This window comes from Aspergillus campestris (genome assembly GCF_002847485.1).
Source record: "Aspergillus campestris IBT 28561 chromosome Unknown P168scaffold_7, whole genome shotgun sequence".
NCBI classification, from domain to species: domain Eukaryota; kingdom Fungi; phylum Ascomycota; class Eurotiomycetes; order Eurotiales; family Aspergillaceae; genus Aspergillus; species Aspergillus campestris.
Window position 1 is genome coordinate 855,363 of NW_020194342.1, and position 17,478 is coordinate 872,840.

Sequence of the window (17,478 nt, forward strand, 5' to 3'; positions counted from 1 at the left end):
TTCGGTCATTGGGGCTCAAAAGCCGTCTGCCCCGCAATGCCGCCTCGGAGGACGCATACAAAGTCGCGGAATGGATGTGTGCAGTGCAAGAAAAGAAGAGTCAAGGTGGGTCAAGTTTCTCCTTACTTCCTGCATCAATAGTTCCCCTCACCCACAAATACCAGACCACACCATTTGCATTCTCTAGATCTTCTTAATCTGACCATAGGTACTGCAAGTGTGACGAACAAGGGCCTCCATGCTCCAATTGCATCTCCCGTGAGCTGCTTTGCACATATGTGGATGTCCCAAGGACTAGCGATGTAAATGGACCGGCAGCGAGACCAACACCCCTACAGCTAGAGAGCACGTCGCAGACGGCCGATGTTGCAGACAATGGGTCTATCAATTTATTCCAAGCCGTGAACTTGAGAGCGCTGGAATTAATGCACCAATTCTCAACCGAGACGTACCGGAGTCTCTGCAGTGGCCCCGCGGATGATCATTTTTGGAGAACAACCATGCCACGTAGGGCGTTGGACTGTGATTTCCTAATGTGTGGAATCCTTGCCGTCGCTTCTTTACATATAGCTTCGTTACGCGAACCACCTGAGGTGCTCTCATATATTGACACGGCACTCGAATATCACACGCAAGCTTTTGCCCCGTTCCGGAGAGCAATAGACAATCTTACGCCATCGAATTGTGACGTCGTCTTTGCATATTCGGTGATCCTAATTGTCATTGGCATCGCTCTACCGCAGATGACGATGGAGCGAGAAACAAAGTCCAGCATGACGGAGAACATCATCGTGGTCTCAGAGCTGTTGCGAGGCCCTAGTAACATCGTCCGGATCAGTCGGCCTTGGTTGAAAGAAAAACTGGACTCAAAGAGCGGGTTCTGGGACATTGAAACCTCCGAGCTTGACCCAGAGACCAACACTGCTTTGGATGAACTAACGTCTCTGGGTCGTGAGATGGCGTCCACCATGTCTGTGGAGCACCAGCATGTCTTCCAAGGGGCCATCGATGTTCTTCGGAGCTGCTTTTCGAGATACAGCGCCGCAAAGGATTCTACGTCCGTAGTTGCGTGGTTGGCTGAGATAGACAAAGAATATTTCTGCACCTTGAGACGCCGGGAGCCGCTTGCGTTGCTCATTCTTATGCATTGGGCTGTTTTACTGGGGGAGCTCGATGGGAAAATGTGGTGGGCGAAGAATTCGGCGCCTGCATTAGTTTCTGAAATACTTGAAGCTTTACAATCCAGTGGAATACAATGGAAGGGGCCATGGTTGTGGCCGAAACAACGACTGGGTCTCTGATTCTCCAGTCAAGGTGCAGAATTCCCATGATGTTCTGGCCAGAAATGTTCCACAAAATGTTTCAGAATGTGTTCCATTCCAATCGCAAGGTGGCTGTCACTGTATTCGCCTTCCTACAAAACCTAGGGGCTATGATTTATGAAACAACACCGTGGTACTTTACGGTTGCTGCTGGCATGCAACCATAATTGAATGGTGTTGGGTGAGCTGACTGACCATTCCTCGGTGTCTGGAGTATTCGCTAACAGTCTATGATAGGATTCACTTGGGATTTGGTCATTCACATCTCTAGGGGGCCCCAAACATGTTGTCAACTTTGTGATATATTATAGATGTCTCCTTTCTGTTCTCTGTGACTGATCACTATCTAACAATTCTATCACCTACATTTCACTCTAATACAGCTATTCTATTCTATCTTCTCTCTTGTTGTTCCTCCTCTCTAATCTCTTCTATCTTGTCTCTCTACCTACTCTTGTATCTCAACCTGTCGCACTGAATATAGGGTTACTTACAAATCTCGAAAAAAAAAAAAACATCATGATATCTTTTGTAGCCGAGTGGCAAATCCATCTTATTTATTACAACACGGTCTTGCTCATTTTCACAAAAAATGCCCGATCAACAGAGATCCGCTTCACTATTTGAGACACGGAGTCTCCCTCCGGGAACCATCGCCTATTCTTGCTACCTGAATTGTTATACAACTTATGCTTATATAGCTTTCAAATTGTCGACCGTGCTGCTCCGCGCTATTTACGAAGAGCCAGCTTCTAAAGCTGCTGTGGCGCAGCGTAATTCGCTATATCAACAGGCCATTCCCCGACAATCAGATGGGAAGCTGATGATACGCTAGCATGGAATATGGTACCTGTTCCAAGAAAATGGTTGAGAAGTTCCATTTTCCGCCACCCGAAGAGATAGTCCTTCCCAGAAGTGACAAACGACCTGGTCTAGTGCTCCACACAAAGTTAAAGATATCAACAACCGGGCAACTATCACCAACGGGTGTTGCGTCGTGATATGATAGTACACTGACCATGGTCGACCGAACGTTGCAGATGGTCTGGTATTAGTTGAAACAGATCCAAAGGAAATACCATTGACTCCAGACAATATATTTATGGCCTTGCAGACGATATTGCATACCTGTTAGATGGCTGCAGCAATGCTGATGTATGCTACTTCATCGACTACTGCTATGCACATGCTGCCAAGCGAGGCTCGGCACTCGCGTCGACGAACCTTGTGCGGTGCAGTGTTTTATGGATTGTAAAGAATCAGTTCTTTGGCGCCAGTTTTCCTCTCGAAATGCGGAGTGTGACCAGGTACGCTTCGTTAATCGTTTTCGTTCAAACTGGGCTGATTTCCGATAGCCGAACACCGGGGTCTTGGGAGATGCCCATGAATTCGTGAGAATGGTGGAATGAGCGAAGTACTTTTGGACTCCGGTGCAGATGCATGAAGGTCCGAGGAGGAGTCGTGGTCTCTTCCTGTCCGGTTCGCCGCCGCTTTCGACAATGTTGAGCTAGCACATCGACGGCAGTTTGGTATCGCGGGCTCGAACAAGAAAGACAAGCCTGAATTTGATTTTGCTCTCGCAGCTCTTGCCTCTCTTGCGCGGCGACAATGGATTTGTGGCATTGTCTGTTGCTAAACAGGCCTTTTACGAGCGTTGTCTCGGATTACTCGTAATGAGTACATCTAGCGACCGATAAATTAAGGTCATTCGAAAATCAATCCCTTGGAAGAACGTTTACAGCAAAGGTTTTGGGTGAAGTTGGATTAGAGTCGCTTTGGGCCCTGTGTGCTTGCGCTCTCGGCGTGAAGCTACGAACGACGGGGCTTTAAACTCTTGAAGTTGCGATGCCCTCCAGGCCCTCCGGGCAGAAGCCGGGACAAGGCGCCAGCAGGCAAACACCCTGGACACACTAAAACGCCTATCGTCATATTGGACTGGGCTATATATACGCTATATATATACGTCAATATTTCTGCCATGGTGGATTAAAGTCTACCAGCCATGCGACCCCACAGCCATCTCTTAAGCATCTCTGCGAGCTCAACGAGAGAGGCACGGGCCTTCCTATCACCGCAGGTCATATCTACAAAGGGGACGCACTCAATAAATGGCCTCTGGTTTATCGCCTCTGGTACTTCAAGATTCTGACAGAATTTTCTTGAAAAAACACCCAGCTATGCGATGTGTGGGAATATTGGGCGATTAAGAGCGCACCTGCAACGCAGGAATCTTCGAGCTCGGACACTCGAGATTTGATGGATACGAGATCGAGTTTACTTCAATCCACATGGAAAAAAATGCCAGAGGGTCGCTTAGCCAGTCACTGACAGAGACCTGCCAGTTTTATTCCTTGTCTGACCCGTCTGGTGGCTCCTTCGTTGAGACAAGCATGGCTTCCTTGTGTTCTGGTTGAACCACCTTTGCCATACTCGGCGTACATATGACCGACAAGATGAAGGACGTCGAGATCATGAACTTGATAAAGTGGATCCAGCAATTGCCACCGCATGTTTAACTCTGGAGAATGTCTATAACACGCCATGGACATTGCTGATCTTTGAATTGGCGTACCATATACCTTGAAGTTAAACGGGCCGGGGTTTCACTGGTTTCTGATACCACTGGATAGACTCGTCTAAGCGACTTAGAAATCGGGAAAGCCCACGGTCGCTGGCTGTCGACAGAAAAAAGAGAACATTCCATTTTAGTATGACAAGGGCAGATGGCTCATGATCTCGTTTATTGCTTATACTTGGAAGCCTGCCGTTGCTGGATCTCAAGCCACTCACCATCTAATCCAACTGCAAGGCACTCTACCACTATCTTAGTCTGGCTGATTGTGTATGCCTGATCTTCTTCATTTCCAGTAAGCTTATTGGGAGCAGCTCTCTCTTTCGAATCATCATTATTGTTCCTCCAATCTACTTCTGCGGTTGTTTCTTCCGTCTTTGATATTGGAATATTAGTCTCTATTTATCTAAGGTCGCTTATGAAGGCCGAAAGTCTCATGATACCTTTGATAGCCGAGTAGTAAGTCTAGTAATACTATGTTGTGATTAGTTACAGGGATGAGAGTATAAAAGATCAGGATAATGTAAATAATGTGAACCCTTCCGGAGGATATCCCAATCATATAAACATGGAGTTCCTCCGTCATGATTGCTGCGCAAAACGCCCGAAATGTTGAAGTAACATAGCTACATCACTCATCTCCGCTCAACACACTCACACCCTGTCATAACCGCTCAGGACGCATCGACGACGTGATCTGTCCAAACTGCCGACATCCCTGCTGCCACATCTCCCAAAACGGGGGGACCTCCTGAATAGCACCAGCCAGCTTTCTCAATCCCTCAATCCCTCTCCGCGCATGCCCAGCCGGCACATCGCTCTCCGGCTGAATCAACGAGCTATTAAAGACCTCCAACGACATGGGTCCCTGATACCCAGTAGCAACCACAGCAGCAGCCACCAGCTGAACAGGCATATACCCACCACGAGACTCCTCGAAAGGATACAGCCTATGAGCCCTCGACCACGGCATCAAAGCCGGGACATTCGCATCCGTCGGCCGCCGAAAAGCCACAGGATCCACCCTCTCCGCATCAGCAACCTGGAAAAAGAAAATGCGGTCCCCAGGCACGGTAGCGACCAGCGCCGCCATAGACGCGCACAGCACGTCGATCGACTCCCCCAGCGTTGAATAAACACGACCATGACCAGCGGGGTTGTACGGGTCCGCGAACTCCACGGCCAGTATGTTGAATGCGTCCAGCACGAGTCCCACGTTTGGCCGATTCGCCATGCGCACTGCTTCCCATGTTGATGACCAAGTGTTTCTCGTTGCCCAGGATAACCCTTCGTATCCGATCCGTAGTGGACGCCCGCCGTCGGTGTCTGAATAAGTCTTTGCCATATCGCCTAGTTCTGCGAGATCCCGCGCTACCGTCTTCAGATCGGACGTTACGCCGGGGTCTTTACGGATGCTGGCGCATAGGAAGACGAGGTCGGTGTCGAAGGCCCGCATGAAGGGGAACCGTTGCGCGACGAGGTCCAGCGCTGCTCGCCGCTCGGCTGCATCCTTGATGCCCTCAATGTTGCGCGCCGGCTGTGTGCATGCTATTCGCATCCCGAGCGAATTCACTAGATTGCCGAGTTTCTGTGCGACGGCGAGGTTCTCCGCCGTGGCGTCCCAGAGCTGGGCCCCCGGGAGCCCGTGCTCCTCTAGATAGGCAGCCCAGCATTCATCGAAGAGGTCGATCTGCTTGTATCCCGCTTTGGCAGCTTCCTCGAGGCGGGTTCGTAACTTGTGGTATTGGGAATTGCCTAGGGAGAATGTGGCGATGCCTGGCTCATTTGGGATGGTTGTCGGGGGCCATGGGGTCGGCATGGTGTTTAGCTGTAACAATTGCTGGACCAAGGAGTGTATACATGTGAGCTATTTTATCGCGTGAGAGACGCGGCTGCTTTTATGCTCGTCGTTGTGGACACCATTGTTCTAGATGTTATTCTAGACGAGGCGGAGAAACGCTCTTCCCATGATGAAGCTATAAGCTATCCGGGGGCTTCCGCGAGAACGGTCATCCAGATTGCGGGGAGTGGATGGGCGGGCGAGTGTATATCCGGTGGACCGACAGAAGGTGTCGCCACTTTAAGGCCCACACAGTGGATAAACGCTATAAGAATCTCTATAATTTGTCCATAATAGCATGATATATGAAATGATAGATGTGATGGTAAAGATATGCGGAGTAGAAATGCGGTCCCACACGCCACTGCCTGCCTCAGGCATGAACCAACCGATAAGGCACTGATAAGGCTCAACAACAATTCTGCCCCTCAAGTAAACACCATCATCAACAAACTCACCAACCATTCATCCACTCAACCTAGTCCACCAAGCCATCAAATCCACCATGGCAGACACCCAGAAGAAGGAATCGCCCGAGGCCCTGGTCTCCAAGTTCGAGATCACCCGGCTCCTCAACCAAGGTAACTACACCTACATGTCCCCCACCAACCCCGCCCTCCAGCTAACAAAGCCATAAACAGACCAAAACGGCCGACGCATCACCCTCCTCGGCACAATCAACAACCAACAAGGCATCCTAACAGCCGAGCGCGCTGCCTTCGCGACCGAATCCCCCGCCGCGCTGCAAGCCTTCCACGCAGCCATCACGCGCGTCACCAACCTGGGCGATAATGACATCTACCGCTGGTACATGGCGTCCTCATGCGGCTCCCCAGCAGGAGAAGCAACAGAAGCAGCACCCTCCGACCTCAAACTAAACCTCATCTGGCCCTGCACAGAACAACACATCCGCAAATACTCCTCGCAAGTCCTCCGCGTCGTGACCGAAACGCCCTCCATCTACAGCACGCACGTGCGTCCCTACATGCAGGCTAAGCGCGAGGAGGGCCGGCTGAACTGGGTGTTCAATATTCTGGAAGGCCGCACGGAGCAGGAGGATGTGATTATGCGGGATGGTGAAGGGGAGGACGCGTTCCTCGTGTTGCCGGATTTGAACTGGGATCGGAAGACGATGGGGTCGCTGCATTTGTTGGGGCTCGTGCAGAGAAGGGATATTTGGAGTTTGCGCGATCTGAAGAAGAGGCATTTGCCTTGGTTGAGGGTCTTGAGGAAGCGCTTGTTGGAGGGGACCGTGCGGGCTTTTCCTGAGCTTGAGGTGGATCAACTGAAGCTTTATGTGCATTGTATGTTCCCTTCTTCACTCTTTCCCCTTCTTCTGAGGCCGTTGAGATCCAGAGATGACGGACGACTTGCGACTAACGTATTCAGACCAACCAACCTACTACCACTTCCACATCCACATCGTGAACGTCATGCTCGAAGCAGGCTCCACCCAAGCAACAGGGAAAGCATTCGGTCTGGAGAACCTCATCTCGCAGCTGGAGACGATGGAAGGGGATGAGGAGGCGGGGCTCGCTGATGTGGACTTGACTTATTTCCTGGGCGAGGCGAGCGAGTTGTGGACGGATGTGTTTGGGCCGATTAAGGGGGGGAAGTTGCAGTGATTGATATTACTTTTGATCTGGTATGTTAACGGTATGTTAGCTTGCTTGCTTGGTTACTTGCTAGATTAGATTAGTAGAATAAAGGTTGGTGGGTAGGTTTATGAGGTGTCTGCTTATGGTGAACGGCTGGTTTAAATGATGGATGAATGGATGGTATTCAATGAGATATGAGAGATTCGATTAATATCACTACAGGATAGTACAATTTACCTTACCCCAAACACGTAAAAATGATATTCCATAATAACAGGTACTATACTACAAATCCAATGATAATAGAACCAGAGTAAAACAATCCACAGCCAGGTGGACATATAATCACAATGTATAAGAAATCAATGTATAAACACATATAAACAATCATCCCTATCTCCAAACGCCACTCATACTGACATAAGACCGAGCTAGAACTGCTCCTCGTTCTCGGGAATGGGCTGTTTCTCCGCGTCTTGGTTGTTGTCTTTGGGGGGCCATTCCGGGGCTGGGTAGCTGAGGAGACGGCAGATGTCCTGTTCGTTACCAGTATTAGTAAATTGCATATGAAGAGGGGGGGGGGGGGAAGAAGGTAAGGAAAAGAAAAATAAAACATACCCGACGACGACGACGAAAGCTATTATACAAATCCCTCCACACCTGGCGATCCTGACAACCACTCTCCTGCGCCGTCCCCGGACTAATCTTACACTTCGGCAGCGTCTCGACCAGTAATTTCTGCGGCCACATAATCCACGGCTTCGGCAGCGGCGCGTCCGCAAAATGCACGATCTTCGCCTCAGCAAGCACCCGCTCCGGATCCCAGTCCTCGTACTCATTGCCCAGGAAGTTCCGGTGGTCATCGCGGCGGAACTCGCTCGACACGAGCCCGTACTGCCGGTGCGGCAGCACCAGCGCAGAGTCCGCGTACCGGTCGTTTAGAAGAGACACGTCGTACCGGGTGGTTTCGCTGACGCCGACTTGGCCGTAGATTGCTGCGCCGGCGTTGTCCATTAGCGCGGTGTATTCGCGGTAGGAGGGCTCGATGACCACGACGAGGGCGGAAAGCTGTTTTGTGTCCGGGAGGGCCCAGTATGCGCGTGGCATAGCTACTTTCGCGGACGGGAGGAAGAAGAGCTCGTCCATGTTGTTGAGGACGGTTGCGTCGGTGTCGATGTGGATTACGCGGTCGAACTCGGTTTCGCCAAACGCGAGAAGCTTCGTGATGCTTTTGTCCCATGGTTCGTTGGATTCTTTCATAGAAATTAGCTTTGTCGGTAGACTTTTCCGAAGTGAAAAGTAAACATAAGAAAAAGATAAAAGAAAGCGAAAGGGAAATATACCTCCACCCCCACGCATCATCTGCGCATCAACAGGCACCAACTGCACCCCGTACCTCTCAGCCGCCGCCACCAACAACGACTCGTCCCTCCCGCGATCGCTCTCCATGAACACATCCCACTGCTCGGGATAGAACAGCACGCGCTTCGCCCGGCTCCCCAGCCGATCCAGCGCCTCGAACACCATCAGCGCATTACAGATATAGGCGCTAGACGTCGCGTACACCGTGTAGCCATACCGGGACCAGTCGACGAGGTCGTAGTCGACGTGCGACTGGCGCGGCGCGGCCTGGTAAGGCGGGGGGTCGGACTTGGGCCAGAAGAGGTAGAGGAGGATGAGGGCGAAGACAACCCAGGTGCGGACGTGGCGGAGTTGGCGTTTGAGGATTGCGAGGAGCGGTTCGTCGGGGATGTCGAAGAAGTCGTCTTCGGAGGCGTTGGAGTCTTTGCGACTCAGGGTTGGGCGGATGTTTGGCGCCATTTTGCTGTTCTTCTTCTAATTGCTTTTTGTCCTTTTACTGGATAGTGAGATTTGTTAAGAGGATACCATCCATCACATTAGTAGGTTTGATCTGGCTGAATTGGATGGATGGCGTGTTGGGATGCACAGTTAGATGATCGGTCTGGTCTGGCTTGTGATGGATGAGTGGCGATCTGGCTGTTTGTTTGGTTTGATTGGGCTATCAATAGTAACCAGCCACATTTGATAGTGGGTTCCACATTCATTTCCACTTATCTTACTCGAAAGTCTATACACAGGGATTCCACGTTTCTGCTCAGGACCGCTACCAGATTAAAGTGATTACTGATTTACCAAATATTGTAGTTGCTCGATTGATGCAAACCATCCATAATATACTCTAAACAACCACTCGCCAACATTAACTGGCACATTACTTCAAACATTAACCTCCAGCGTATATAACAACACATCGTGCAGTGGTTTATCGGGTATCAAGAAGTGTAACATAGACCTCATCCATCCTGTAGCCGCGACTGCAAAGCGCAACCGGCTAGACGTCCACCACGTGCAGACAATCAAAAACGGATCTTGTCTTCGTAGATAGGGGGAACGCCCTTGTCCATATCCCAGTGGATCTTGTTCTTTTCGTCCAGCCACGAGTCCTCATCCGTGATGGGGATCACCTTGCCGCTGTGCTGGATCTCCTGTCGGCTGATGCCGAGCTCGTCGCGGGGGATCCACAGCAGGGGTGGCTGGGCGGAGATGGCGGGGTGGAAGTATGCGTTCCGCTCGACCTCGGGCGCGTAGCTAGTCGTATCGTGCGCATTGGGCACCAAACGGCGCAGCTGGGTGTAGCCGCTGAACCGGTGTGGGTGGAGCCAGCGGACGAGGAAGTTGCCTTGAGGAACGTCGGAGGAACCGGTCAGGCCCTTTTCGGCGGAGTCAACGCTAGCGATGTTGCTCACGCGGCCTTTTTCGCCCGATCCGCCAGCGACAGAACCCTCAGGCTGGGGGTCCGGCGACTGGTGCATGTCGGCCTTTTCACTGGCCAGGAGCGCTTCTTCCTCGGCTTCGAGGTTCTTGGGAAGGTAGTTGATCAGGGGGTCCATCGCGTTGTTGAGCGAGACGTGGTAGAGGATGATGAACACCAGGAAGATGATCATGAGGATCAGGGGCCCCACGGCGACGGAGTTCCCGGCTGCGCCGATCGCGAAGAGACCGATCAGACAGCCCATCAGCAGGTAGCAGCCGACGGTGATGTGCTGCAACGCACGCACGTACGCCTTGCCCTGGGTGTCGATGTCGGCGTTGGACACGTAGAGCATGTTATACCGGTAGGCGAAGTAGAAAAGGTAGAGGCCGATGGCGCCGAAGGCAATTACCAGCGGGGCAATGCACGAGTAGGTAATCGCTGCGATTGAGTTAGCATGTTTAGTGGTTCCGAGGCTCAACCTTGGCAGTACGTACCAACAACAGCCAACAGAGTGAAAACGGGATACACCGTGCCCCAGCCCAGACCAGCGAGGGTCGACCAGCGGGTGTAGATCTTGCGCGGGGTATTGTCCAAGAACATGCCCAGGATCTTGCCGACGATCAGTCCGCCGATCTGCAAGAGAGCACCGGAGCTGAAGGACAGGCCCTGCAAGATGATGTACGAGATGTAGAAGTTAGAGGCGGTGGGGATGTTGTTGGCGAGGAGACTGGCCGCGCTCGTCGGGTCTTCGATGATCTTGGTAGCCACACTGGACGCCGACGACGCAACGGTCACGACGAGGAAAACCTGAACGACCTGGAAAGCGAAGTAGAAGTTCTGGGTGGTCAATTCCACCTCCGCGAGACTGGGCGCACCGCCGATCTTGGCCATCAGACGGAGGATGATCGGCAGCAAGGCCATCAGGACCGACATCAAGACCGAAGGCAGCAGCGAGTTGATGACACTGCGCAGCCAGCTGGGCGCATTGTAGATAAAGTTGAGCCACGGCAGCATGTTGGTCAAGGCGTTGAGATTGGAGATGGCACCGACAAAGGCGGTGGGGATCGCCCAGAAGATAACGAGAGCAAAAACGAAAGCAACACTCAGCGTGTAGCGCATTATGCGCTCCCACCATTTGATGCGCAGGTTCTGCCAGATCACCTGGGTGGGGTCCAGGCCGATGTACCTCGGGGCCATATGCAGGGGCAGGTTGTGCGCGACTACGGATGTCAGCAACGGGTCGTCTATTTTAATGAGTTCTCAGGGATGGGAACGTACCAGATTGATAAGCGGCCTGGGCGTCAGCCTGGTAGTAGAATTCCACGAACACGGACGAGACGAGCTTCGCTTCGCCGGCTCGGTGCTTGGCCTGGAGTTCTTCAATCTCAGGGCTGAGGCGCTCGATCTCCGATCGCGCCCAATTGATGGTATCAACCTTCTTGCCGATGATCATCTTGAGGCGGTGGGTCGGTCGGTCGGAGGCTTTCACCCAACGGCTGGCGACGGAGCCGGACTCATCATCAGGCTCTCCGCCCATGTTCTCCAGGGCGATGGGACCGTCGTCGACGTGGCCTTGTTTCTTCAGGGCCTTGCGGCGAGCGGCATTCGCCATGACGATGAGCTTGGTCTCGGCCGCCTCGAGCTTCATGGCGGCGTCGTCGCGTTCCTTGACCTTTTCTTGCAGTTTCTCCGTGTCGGTGGTCAGCCAGACATTCTTGACCTTCTCGACGCCGAACATCCTGCGGATCCGGTCGCAGTCCAGGTAGTCCTCGGTGACTGCAGTGAAGAGCACCGTGCGGGACGACAGCCGGCTGGCATACGCCGGCGACAGGGAGTAGGCCTGGCGCAGGTTGATGTAGAAGATGTTCTCGCGGGTAATGGTGTAGAAGATGAAACCTGGACCACAGCGGTTAGACTCGACTTCCAGGCCTACCATCTAACATTCAAGGTACCTACCGACGAAAATCCAGGCGATGAAAGCATGGGCGAAATAGCGCCCATAGCCCTCTTTCTTGATGTTGGACATGCTGAGCATATCCAGCTGCTTCTTGCCAGCGCCGCCCGTGCCGTTCACCGGCAGCAGCACGGGGAAGGTGAGACAGGTGCCGACAAAGCAGATCATCGAGATGAGCTTCAGAAAGCGCAGCATAAGATAGGCGTCCATGGAATGGTGCTGCAGGACATATTCATCAGGGATCTTGTACATATCCCGCAGCCAATTGATGACCCCGGTCGAGGACGGGGGGGTGCGCTCCTCGGGTCGCAAGACACCGAGGTAGGTTCGGGGCATGTACATGCGGCGCTCACTGCGGCGCAGGATGATAAAGAGCACGACCATGATCAGGGCGACCGCCAAGGTCGGGACAATGGTGGTGACGAGGCCGAAGCCGGAGTTCGAGGTATCCTTGGGATCCTCTTCCGCACGGCGGGCCATCTGATGAAGGCCAGAGAGGCCAACATCACGGAGATTCATGATGACCGAGGGTCTTATGACCCTTGGTGTGTCGAGATGAAGCTTCAATGTCTGTTGGGTTAGAAGCCGACCGTGGTGACCACGTCAGAGAGTCACACAGGTAGCGATAAGGAGTGTTTGGACGAGAGAACAACAGGAAAAACAGAAAGAGAGAGGAATAAAAAGAGAGGCGGGAGGTCAGAGGAGAAAAGAACAAAAAGAAAGAATTAATATAATTTAACAAGCGACCCAAAAGATGAACGAAAGGATGCAGGGAAGTGTAAAAAGTAAAAAAGCAAGAAATAAAATCTCAAATTACGAGAAACAAAGGAGAAGAGAGACTAGAGGTACCTAAGGCAGAGAGGGGCGATCCAGATCGGGTCTTGTTTACGTTCTTAATTTTGTCTCAACCTTTAACTTTACTTTTCTTCTATCTTCATCTCCAATGAAAACAGTAAGACAGTAAGACACACATGCCAATTCGCCCCTCTCGATCCATGGACAGAACCAATTTGACTGACTCGATCGATAGGGATGGAAGGGTCGTCCAGCTGTTCCCCACCTGAGAGGCGAAAAAAAAAAGAGACAAGAAAAAGAATCTGTAACCCGATTTGATCTAATGGGAGAGATCGGTGGGCCATGGGCGGTTCCGTGGGTGACGACAGTTCAGCCACGACTGTCTCTATCTATCATTGGCAAATGCATCCTGAATCCCGGACCCGAATCGGGCCCTGAGGGAAAGTTTCTTTTCGATCGTGACAAGTCAGTCTGTCCACCTCATCTGGAGCTCAGCCGGGCGCTTGCATTCCCTTACCACCATCGCTCCCCTCTTCAATCCTATTATCTTCTATGCAGTCCATCTTTTTATCTTATCCATTGTTTATTTACTGCCTCATACCAAGGGATAAAATACCCCAATCAGAATGACGTCAATCGAACAGCAATGAACCCCAAATTTCATTTCCTGAATGCCTCTACTCCAGGGGAGGCTGGAGCAAGGGACATCGCTAGTCCCTCAAGAGGAAATGGATTTCCATTGATCAGATCAAACTATTCCCAGTTAATCCAACCGGGTCCACCCAGGATAGTCCCACGATCCTCTTGTCCCCTCCTATCAGCATGGTCCTCCTATCAGCATGGTCCTCCTCCAGCCACCGTCTGAATTTGTTTGCGTCCTGGATGATTTCCAAATAACTACCCTTTCTCTCCCGATCCCTACGGAAGGATAGTGGATGTCGCCACAATTGTCTTGTCCTGTTCATGGGACAGTGGTATTTGCAGCCCGTGTCTCCACCACGGCGGCACCGATCGTCTGAATGCAGATCTTGGACACGACGACGATCGGCATCTCCGTGAGGATAGGATGGAGGTAATAGGCAGATGAAATCATTTCTGATGGAGTTTCGTCCGGGAATGTTCTCCGTTTATCATTATTTACTTACAGGATCGACCTGAGCCACAGCTGACGATAACACCGCAAGAAAGTGCTTTATCCACATCTATGTGTGCGGAAAGTATACCCTAGAATCAACCATCCCCCCTGTATCCTCCCAAAGAACAACCAATTCCACCCATGGATAACTAACAAATAGTTTATAAAACAGGCTTTCCTACCCATCTAGTACGAACCATTGCCAAACTAACAAACCCTTGCCAAGACCTAGATCATCTTCCACAATCTTATTATCGTTAGTGTAGTTTAGCATCTCCGTCCGTCGTCCGAGCTGGAAAGTGGAAACCAAGAACGAGGAGAAGAAAAAAAACTCAATCCATAGCCCCTGTCAAGCCACACTCGATAGTTCCACGGCGCTGGTTATACATATTACCTACACTCAGGGATGTCGTCATTCCGATCTACCTGAGCAGATTCCGCACGATGTGGTGCATTCTTGTGTGACTGATTTGTCTGTCTATCGTCATCATCATCATGATCATCATCTCAATTGTCATCAACAGCTGTTTGCCTAGTTTGGCTGCCTCGGTTGAGGAGTTTGTGGCTGGGTGAATATGATACCTAGTAAATATATTGACAAGTGAGGAATAATATAATGGGGAAAGTAGGTAAAGGAGAGATTGCGCCACTTTTTATGCGATCAGTACACAGGATCAGTACACTGTTGTAAGAACTTAAGGTTATCCTTATTTGCTCTTTAGCTAGGTATAGAATTGTTGATGCTTGTTCTTCTCTGACCTTATCATTGCTATAGTAAATAGTATATTTATCTCTTTAGTTAGAGTCCAAGGCGTTGTTTACTAGAATGGATTGGAAAAGAGAAAAGTAGAAAAAATAAGTATATATATATAACTCATCCACATCAACCTCAAGCCTCAACCACCCAGTATGATAACTAAACCACCCACATACACCTACATATGCATATAGATCTACATACCTATAAAAGAGTACGTCAATTACCCCACACAACGCCCTCACCTCCAAGTATGAATATAAATATAGAAAACAAAACTCAATAAACTTTAATAAACAAAAACAACCGCCAAGCACGATGTCATGTCTCGACCTGTCACAGCTCAGACAGTCGGTGAGTGCAGGGGTTTTCTTTTGCCACTACGTGCTATCGATGAAACACCTATCCTGCCCCATATCCATGTACGGACTATGTATGGTGTATGTATGCCGTGTGGCTGGGAGGTCATGACAGGGACACGGGGCGGGGCGCTACTATCTTTGTATAGTTTATAAAATATGACGGAGAGCGGGGGTGGGGGGCTGGAGGATGGAGTTGGTGTATATTTGACAAGTTTATACGTAGGATTTGCTAAGTGGGGTTGTTTTTTGGGTTGGGGTTGGGTTTTTTTGCTATTCGCTAGGTAAGGTAGGGGAATGGGTCAACTACAGTATCAGTAACGATGATATTAAGGTTGTTGATGGGTTTAATATAACCTGGAAAGGTAATGACTGAAGTGTGTGCCCTCTATTCATCTTACAATGTAAAACAAAAAAGAACTCCTAAATACTACTAAGCGACTGCCTGCAAGTCGCTAATCAATTCAATTGCAAAATCTATGTACAAATCCAATACATTCAAAACGCTCAACACAAGCCAGAAGGGTAAGTAGGGTATCAAACATCATCGAGGTCATCCGGCCCCGAAGACGCACACAACTCGCTCTCAAACGCGTCAATCCCGCGAATCGGCGGCGTCAGAGCCAGAAAGCTAAACAGGATCTCGTTGAAATGGAATTGCAGATCCGGACGGAGCTGCTTGTGCACCTTCAGCAGCTCGCCCGTGGACCACCCGCGCTCGGGGTCCTTGAGGTCCGCCTCGTAGGACTCTTCCAGCAGCAGCCACGTGAAGGTCTCGCAGGCGGGCGTGCGGTCGAGGCTGTGCGACTTGGCTGCCTTTTGGATGTGGTCGAGGAAGCGCGCCGTTTTGCCCGGGTGGTCTTGGAAGTCCCACAGTGCGGCCGTGATGTAGATTAGGGCGGCGGTGCGCATCACCTCCTGGGTGGGCACGCCCTGGACGACGTAGACGCGGGAGTCGAGCGGGACTTGGGTTGGGTGCGGCCCGCTGGAGAGGAGCGGGAAGAGCGGGCTGTCCATGCCGAATGCGGCCCGCCGCTGCGGGACGGATGTGAGGTATGCGTCTGAGCTTTGGGCGGACATTAGTTGTTCGGCGCCGCGGAGGAATGTGCCGAGCCATTGCTGGCCTTCGGGACTGATGGATGATTCCGATGGCATTAGGAGGTACCGGACGAAGTGGAGGATGACTTCGTGGATTTTGCTGGATCCGCCGCGGGATCGCAACATTTGGACGGCTTGGTCCTCGTAGCCTCTTGAGGCTTGGCGGTCGCCGAAGCGCTCTTCCTGCAATGCCAGGCCTGACAGGGTCATTCCTAGGTGGTCTGCGTCCATTGGCAGAGACCCGTTCATGACCTTGTCGATGCCTGTAACCACTTGTCGGTGGTGGTTGTGGACGTGATCGCCGTCCTCCAAGTGGTGGAGATGCGACCTCCACCGGGAACAGTAAGACAGGATGACTGCTTGAAAAGCTAACGGATGGCACATGGCCGATCGAAAGATCTGGTCCTTGATGTATTTGTTCTGACCCGACCAGTACGTCAGCCGGTTTGTCCAGTAGTCGACTAATACGGCGTTCTCGGGCGACGACTCCATCGGCAGACTGCGAAACGGATCTTTTCTTGATGCATCGAGCATCGTGAGAGGCGATTCAAGGTGTGGAATCTTGGACGGGTGCGACGGGGGTGAGAGGGAGGAAGGTCCAGATGAAGCCTAGAAGCCATCTTGGTCAGAATCGCAATGGATGCGCGACGTACCCCTCACTGGAGGACAACTTACTAGAGATTCATCGTCCAGATCGGCTTGGACTTGCTCCGGCCCAACGTCCTCACTGTCTACCGCATCCAGACCGAATTGCTTCTGCTGCCATGGCAGACATCGTAAAGGCCGAATGGGATGTTCTGTTTCCGCGCCGTGTTTGCAATGCTTGCGCTGCTTTCGCTTCTCTTGAACGTGGTGACGCATCACATGCGCCCGCTTCTCTCGGGAGGACGAGTTGGAATCGACAAAGTAGAACATTTGACTCTTCACCGGTTTGAGCCCCGGCCCTACCAGACGTCCCTGTTTCTTGAGGTTGATGGCTCCCTCAGGATCATGATCGGAACGTCTGGGTTGAGAGCGCCCGTCGCTTCTGCCCTGTCCAACGCCTTGGACTGGAGCGGGTTCGTCCAGAGCGGGGGCGCGCAAAGCATGTCGGTACCTACTTTGCGGTGAAGCAGCACCGTGACGGAATTCGGCATGAGTGACATCAGCGGACGGTTGGCTATCCCCCGGCATTGCGAGGTACCTCTGGCGGAAAAAGAAATAATAAAAAAAAAACAACCAGACACGACACGGGGAGAAAAAGATGAGCTATTCGTGAGGATGCGACAGACT

The 17,478-nt window shown here is 51.5% G+C and overlaps 7 protein-coding genes across 7 annotated transcripts; 3 read left to right on the plus strand and 4 right to left on the minus strand.

Annotated features, from left to right (window-relative positions):
* Positions 1-36: 36 nt before the first annotated feature.
* Positions 37-1,301, plus strand: P168DRAFT_297623 (Zn(II)2Cys6 transcription factor domain-containing protein; the record flags this gene model as incomplete). The annotated part of the gene is made up of 2 exons (XM_024838194.1): positions 37-105; positions 219-1,301. The coding sequence occupies 2 exons, from the start codon at positions 37-39 to the stop codon at positions 1,299-1,301; spliced, it is 1,152 nt and encodes a 383-aa protein (XP_024692331.1).
* A 3,036-nt stretch (positions 1,302-4,337) lies between these two features.
* P168DRAFT_290877 (sugar phosphate isomerase/epimerase family protein) lies at positions 4,338-6,027 on the minus strand. The gene has a single exon (XM_024837310.1). It carries the CDS (start codon positions 5,711-5,713, stop codon positions 4,559-4,561), a length of 1,155 nt encoding a protein of 384 aa, XP_024692332.1. The 5' UTR covers positions 5,714-6,027; the 3' UTR covers positions 4,338-4,558.
* Positions 6,028-6,095: 68 nt separating this feature from the next.
* Positions 6,096-7,531, plus strand: P168DRAFT_270224 (putative mRNA decapping hydrolase). The gene is made up of 3 exons (XM_024835194.1): positions 6,096-6,315; positions 6,376-7,038; positions 7,124-7,531. The coding sequence occupies exons 1-3, from the start codon at positions 6,240-6,242 to the stop codon at positions 7,357-7,359; spliced, it is 975 nt and encodes a 324-aa protein (XP_024692333.1). The 5' UTR covers positions 6,096-6,239; the 3' UTR covers positions 7,360-7,531.
* A 44-nt stretch (positions 7,532-7,575) lies between these two features.
* On the minus strand, positions 7,576-9,305 carry P168DRAFT_290879 (nucleotide-diphospho-sugar transferase). The gene is made up of 3 exons (XM_024837311.1): positions 8,676-9,305; positions 7,951-8,585; positions 7,576-7,868 (listed from the first exon to the last, which is right to left on the minus strand). The coding sequence occupies exons 1-3, from the start codon at positions 9,151-9,153 to the stop codon at positions 7,764-7,766; spliced, it is 1,218 nt and encodes a 405-aa protein (XP_024692334.1). The 5' UTR covers positions 9,154-9,305; the 3' UTR covers positions 7,576-7,763.
* Positions 9,306-9,498: 193 nt separating this feature from the next.
* On the minus strand, positions 9,499-12,790 carry P168DRAFT_290880 (putative DUF221 domain protein). Its single transcript, XM_024837312.1, has 4 exons — positions 12,065-12,790; positions 11,387-12,004; positions 10,603-11,328; positions 9,499-10,546 (listed from the first exon to the last, which is right to left on the minus strand). Exons 1-4 carry the CDS (start codon positions 12,579-12,581, stop codon positions 9,711-9,713), a joined length of 2,697 nt encoding a protein of 898 aa, XP_024692335.1. The 5' UTR covers positions 12,582-12,790; the 3' UTR covers positions 9,499-9,710.
* Positions 12,791-13,094: 304 nt separating this feature from the next.
* P168DRAFT_168191 (uncharacterized protein) lies at positions 13,095-14,148 on the plus strand. Its single transcript, XM_024832880.1, has one exon. The coding sequence runs from the start codon at positions 13,180-13,182 to the stop codon at positions 13,720-13,722; it is 543 nt and encodes a 180-aa protein (XP_024692336.1). The 5' UTR covers positions 13,095-13,179; the 3' UTR covers positions 13,723-14,148.
* A 1,497-nt stretch (positions 14,149-15,645) lies between these two features.
* Positions 15,646-17,379, minus strand: P168DRAFT_319203 (uncharacterized protein; the record flags this gene model as incomplete). Its single annotated transcript, XM_024840253.1, has 2 exons — positions 15,646-16,815; positions 16,882-17,379. The coding sequence occupies 2 exons, from the start codon at positions 17,377-17,379 to the stop codon at positions 15,646-15,648; spliced, it is 1,668 nt and encodes a 555-aa protein (XP_024692337.1).
* Between the last annotated feature and the right edge of the window lie 99 nt (positions 17,380-17,478).

Coding starts and splice junctions, on each gene's coding strand:
- P168DRAFT_290877 (XM_024837310.1), bottom strand. CDS start 5,713: ATGCCGACCCCATGGCCCCCGACAACCATCCCAAATGAGCCAGGCATC.
- P168DRAFT_270224 (XM_024835194.1), top strand. CDS start 6,240: ATGGCAGACACCCAGAAGAAGGAATCGCCCGAGGCCCTGGTCTCCAAG. Junction 6,316..6,375: donor CACCCGGCTCCTCAACCAAG/GTAACTACACCT, acceptor AGCCATAAACAG/ACCAAAACGGCCGACGCATC. Junction 7,039..7,123: donor ACTGAAGCTTTATGTGCATT/GTATGTTCCCTT, acceptor TAACGTATTCAG/ACCAACCAACCTACTACCAC.
- P168DRAFT_290879 (XM_024837311.1), bottom strand. CDS start 9,153: ATGGCGCCAAACATCCGCCCAACCCTGAGTCGCAAAGACTCCAACGCC. Junction 8,586..8,675: donor GATGATGCGTGGGGGTGGAG/GTATATTTCCCT, acceptor TTTCTATGAAAG/AATCCAACGAACCATGGGAC. Junction 7,869..7,950: donor GCTTTCGTCGTCGTCGTCGG/GTATGTTTTATT, acceptor GGTAACGAACAG/GACATCTGCCGTCTCCTCAG.
- P168DRAFT_290880 (XM_024837312.1), bottom strand. CDS start 12,581: ATGAATCTCCGTGATGTTGGCCTCTCTGGCCTTCATCAGATGGCCCGC. Junction 11,329..11,386: donor CCAGGCCGCTTATCAATCTG/GTACGTTCCCAT, acceptor TGACATCCGTAG/TCGCGCACAACCTGCCCCTG. Junction 10,547..10,602: donor CACTCTGTTGGCTGTTGTTG/GTACGTACTGCC, acceptor ACTCAATCGCAG/CGATTACCTACTCGTGCATT.
- P168DRAFT_168191 (XM_024832880.1), top strand. CDS start 13,180: ATGGGAGAGATCGGTGGGCCATGGGCGGTTCCGTGGGTGACGACAGTT.